Source organism: Epinephelus fuscoguttatus, linkage group LG19 (assembly GCF_011397635.1).
Source record: "Epinephelus fuscoguttatus linkage group LG19, E.fuscoguttatus.final_Chr_v1".
NCBI classification, from domain to species: domain Eukaryota; kingdom Metazoa; phylum Chordata; class Actinopteri; order Perciformes; family Serranidae; genus Epinephelus; species Epinephelus fuscoguttatus.
This window is the reverse complement of record NC_064770.1, coordinates 41,249,090-41,252,937: the sequence shown is the minus strand read 5'-3', so window position 1 is coordinate 41,252,937 and position 3,848 is coordinate 41,249,090. Positions and strand designations below refer to the sequence as shown.

General features: G+C 38.3%; 1 protein-coding gene across 1 annotated transcript; it reads left to right on the top strand.

The window, feature by feature from the left end:
* Nucleotides 1-259: 259 nt before the first annotated feature.
* myl4 (myosin, light chain 4, alkali; atrial, embryonic) lies at nucleotides 260-2,894 on the top strand. Its single transcript, XM_049560852.1, has 7 exons — nucleotides 260-439; nucleotides 1,089-1,116; nucleotides 1,766-1,915; nucleotides 2,086-2,159; nucleotides 2,252-2,351; nucleotides 2,653-2,730; nucleotides 2,817-2,894. Exons 1-7 carry the CDS (start codon nucleotides 341-343, stop codon nucleotides 2,843-2,845), a joined length of 558 nt encoding a protein of 185 aa, XP_049416809.1. The 5' UTR covers nucleotides 260-340; the 3' UTR covers nucleotides 2,846-2,894.
* Nucleotides 2,895-3,848: the final 954 nt, after the last annotated feature.

Below are 3,848 nucleotides of genomic sequence, written 5' to 3'. Positions count from 1 at the left end.
GTCTCAGTAGAGAACAGTCAATATGCTTTCTATTTAAGGTGGTGGTCTCACTAGATGTGTTCTGGGTCACTTCAGTCAAGAGCTGTGGAATTTATTTCAGATCTATTTCAAGTTTGTCTCTCTGCAGCACAGGTCCGGAGAGGACTCCTTCATCACTTAATTCTCTGACCATAAATGGACATGATGTTCTCTTACTATGTCGACTATTTAAACCACCTAACGGAAGACTCTCCTCTGTTTTCTCTTCTCTCCATCTCTGTCTTCCCTCATTCACCCTCTGTTATCTCTTTTGTACTCTTTACTTTTTATCGTGTCCTATCTCATTGTCCATCTGTCCACCATGTCTCCCAAGAAACCAGAACCAAAGAAAGATGCAGCAAAAATATTGCCAGAACCAGAAACAGCTAAAGAACTGGACTTTGATCCACACAGCATCAAGGTTGGTCACTCGGTCGGTCTGTCTGTCTGTCTGTCTGTCTCTCTTTTTGTCTGTCTGTGTCTCTGTCTGTCTGTCTGTCTGTCTGTCTCTGTCTGTCTGTTAATGTGTCAGAGCTGTTTTAAAGATTCTTTTTTTACACGTTGACCTTCACATCTTAAACTCAATGAGAGTTCAGACAACAAACTCATGTCATGGTTGAACTTGATGTCTCATAATGACATGATTTTTTTTTTTTAAGCGGTGTGACTACATTAATGACTTTGAACACTGACGGTTAGAGTCGCAGGGAGCTTCTCATGAAGCAGAATTAATAAATAAATGTTTTGGGTTATGAACATGAATTCATGGATGTTATAGGGCCACTGGAGTTTACTGTTAGTGGGGTTTAAATTCTTCCTAACTCTGAATGTAGCATCACATAAATATGTCTCTATGTTTCATATTCAGAAATCTGCAAATGGAAAACAAAAATATGAACACAAAAGCGAAGTAGAAATACACCTTATAAAAACTGTACATTCAAATATATCTGGTTCAGGCTATAAAGAGAAATGAGCTTCGTGAATCATTCATGTATTAAAAAACACACTCATTCATCACTGATTTCACATCAGCAGTTTCTGTGACTAACCCTGATCACCTTTTTCAGATTGAGTTCAGCTCCGATCAGATTGAAGGTAAAACACACACACACTCTCTCTCTGTGAAGAAAACAACGTCCTTTACAAATAAATTTGCTTTGCATTGCATTACCTTGCCTTTGTCTGACCACTAACATATGTTGGATGTTTTGGTACAAACAACTTACAATGTTAGTTGAAACTGGACGTTGAGAAATAGGTCTGTATTTGTTATTCTTATTTACAGCAGTTTCAGGAAGTATGGCCAAACAATATTTGTCTATGCTTGAAATTACCTACAACTAAAACACTAATTTAGATTAAGTGTAATGAACATCTTGATTGACATCATCTAGGAGAAGTGGAGCTGAGGCTTTGTCAAATCCACCTCTGAGGTGGGATCCAAATGATCCTGAAATTTGGTATCATATTGATCCAGATCTCTGCCTTAACTTTTGAAATACCCAAATGCAGCCTTTATCTGGTTTAACTGGAGGATTGGATTGCCAAAACTGAATCCTGATCCTCAGGATCAGGATCCTCTTGATCTGTGTTGAAATACACAGTTTTCAGATCAGATCAGGATTGAATCCAATCCGGCCAGGGTAATCCTATCAGTCATTTTGAAATACTGGGCCCAGGAGTAGCAGCTATTGACAGCTTTATGTTTTTACTGACTGTAATATGAACTCTGTCATGTTTGTAGAGTTTAAACAAGCATTTCAGCTGTTTGACCGAACTGAAGATAATCAGATGAAGATATCGTTTTCTCAATGTGGAGACGTGATGAGAGCTCTTGGACAAAATCCAACCAATGCAGAAGTCCTTCGAGTGCTAGGACGACCCAAACCTGAGGGTGTGTGTGTGTGTGTGTGTGTATGTGTGTGCGTGTATTAGATTTGTGTAGGTTTCCAATAGATGCAACTTCTGAAGCAGATGAACATTCATATGAATAACTTCAGTAAATACAATTTAGCATTGGTGCGTACATGAGTGTTACTTCTGTCCTCTTGTCTTGTTGAACAGAAATGGACAGTAAACTGATGGACTTTGAGACTTTTCTGCCGATGCTGCAACATGTGGCTCAGTCAAAAGACAAAGTATGACATAGGTTTTCATGTCATGTAAGTAAGGCAATGAATGTATGAACAGAAGTATTCATTTCTCAGTTTGTCTTTCTGTCTCTTAACAGGGGACGTACGAGGATTTTGTGGAAGGCCTCCGAGTTTTTGATAAAGAAGGAAATGGGACGGTGATGGGTGCTGAGCTCAGACACGTCCTGGTCACTCTGGGTATGATTATCACTGAATCTGATTATTATTAAATGAAACTTTTTTGTGAAGGGTTAGCCAACATAGATGACATGATTTCCACAAAAAATACACACATCAAATTAAAACAAAAACAGTTTCAGCTTACAGTGAATGGGCAGTAAATGTTTTTTTAGTGGGTTATCGTTAAGGGGTTAGACAGACTTCAGCCGGTCTTCTGAATCCACGTTATAACATGAAGCTGTTCAACATGTCATATGTTGTCCACACTGAGCATGCTCGGATATTATGACTAAATGTGTTATATGTTTCATATTAACAGGGGAGAGGATGGCAGAGGGAGACGTGGACAAGCTGCTGGCAGGGCAGGAAGATGCTAATGGATGTATTAACTATGAAGGTAAAACACACAGTCTATAAACACAAAATACACACAAAGAGACATCTGAAATACTGACTGATAGAAGCTCTATATCTGTCTTTCAGCTTTTGTGAAGCACATCATGGCTGGTTGAAACAACCTGAGTTTGTTTATCAACGTTTTCAACATTAGAATTAATGGGGTAGAGTTACAGCCAATAGCAACGCACTATGTCTGACTTTGAAGTTGGACTTTGTTCACTACTTTATTCTCGTGTTGTTGTTTTTTTTCTTTCTGCTGTGAACACTTTCTCTGTCCAGTGAAGAATCAAGTGTTTTAATAAAATTCATAAACACATTTTCAGTATTTCAGCTGTGAATCTTGTCAATCATTGAAAAAAGTTCAACTGCATTACAAATTTAAAAGTAAAGTTGTAGCTGTTTCAAGACAACAGTGAAGACAGAACAAATCCCAAACAAAAGAAATTGATAAACTTCATCACTTTCAGCTGTGGATGTGAATTTGGAGGCAGAGTGATGACCGTCTCCTGTGATCATTGATCAATCATGTAATTTCAGATAAAAGTTGATTTCTTCTACTTTTGATTAAAATTACCTACGTTGACATCTTACGTTCAAATGTCACAAACGTCTTCACGCCACCAGATGGCGCTGTGCCTGGAGTCTGAATTTCTATACACAGTCAGATAAAATGATAATGTGAGAACTTATCCTGACGCACTTGTGAAGTGAAGTTACAGTAACTTGTTTGGTGAATTATTTTACCATCAGTTTTGTCTTTATTCAAACTTGATTGAAGTTGGTCATTTACAACATGTCCTGTTGAGTGTCTCCCTCTTATTGAGTGAGACAAAGACACACGACACAGGACAACATGTGTCCAACAGAAGTTTGACTTTAACAGGAATTCAGTGTTTCATCTTGTTAACTTGTTTGTTTCAGTCCAGTCTTTGTCTCAATCAAAAGCAACATCATTTTGGTCGGCTCTTTTCTCCTATTCAGCCAAAGCCGAACAACGTCCGAGGTCATTTACATGTTTTTACTTCCTAGCATCTTTGTAAAACCACACATCTGTCCATGGGAAGAAACCTGGAACTTGAGCTGAAGAGTGTCAGGATCGGTACATTTAGAGTTGGG

Excerpts from the sequence above, each read along its gene's own strand:
- myl4 (XM_049560852.1), top strand. The coding sequence starts at position 341 with ATGTCTCCCAAGAAACCAGAACCAAAGAAAGATGCAGCAAAAATATTG. Across the intron at positions 1,117-1,765 it reads CAGCTCCGATCAGATTGAAG|AGTTTAAACAAGCATTTCAG; the intron begins GTAAAACACACA and ends TCATGTTTGTAG. Across the intron at positions 2,731-2,816 it reads TGGATGTATTAACTATGAAG|CTTTTGTGAAGCACATCATG; the intron begins GTAAAACACACA and ends TCTGTCTTTCAG.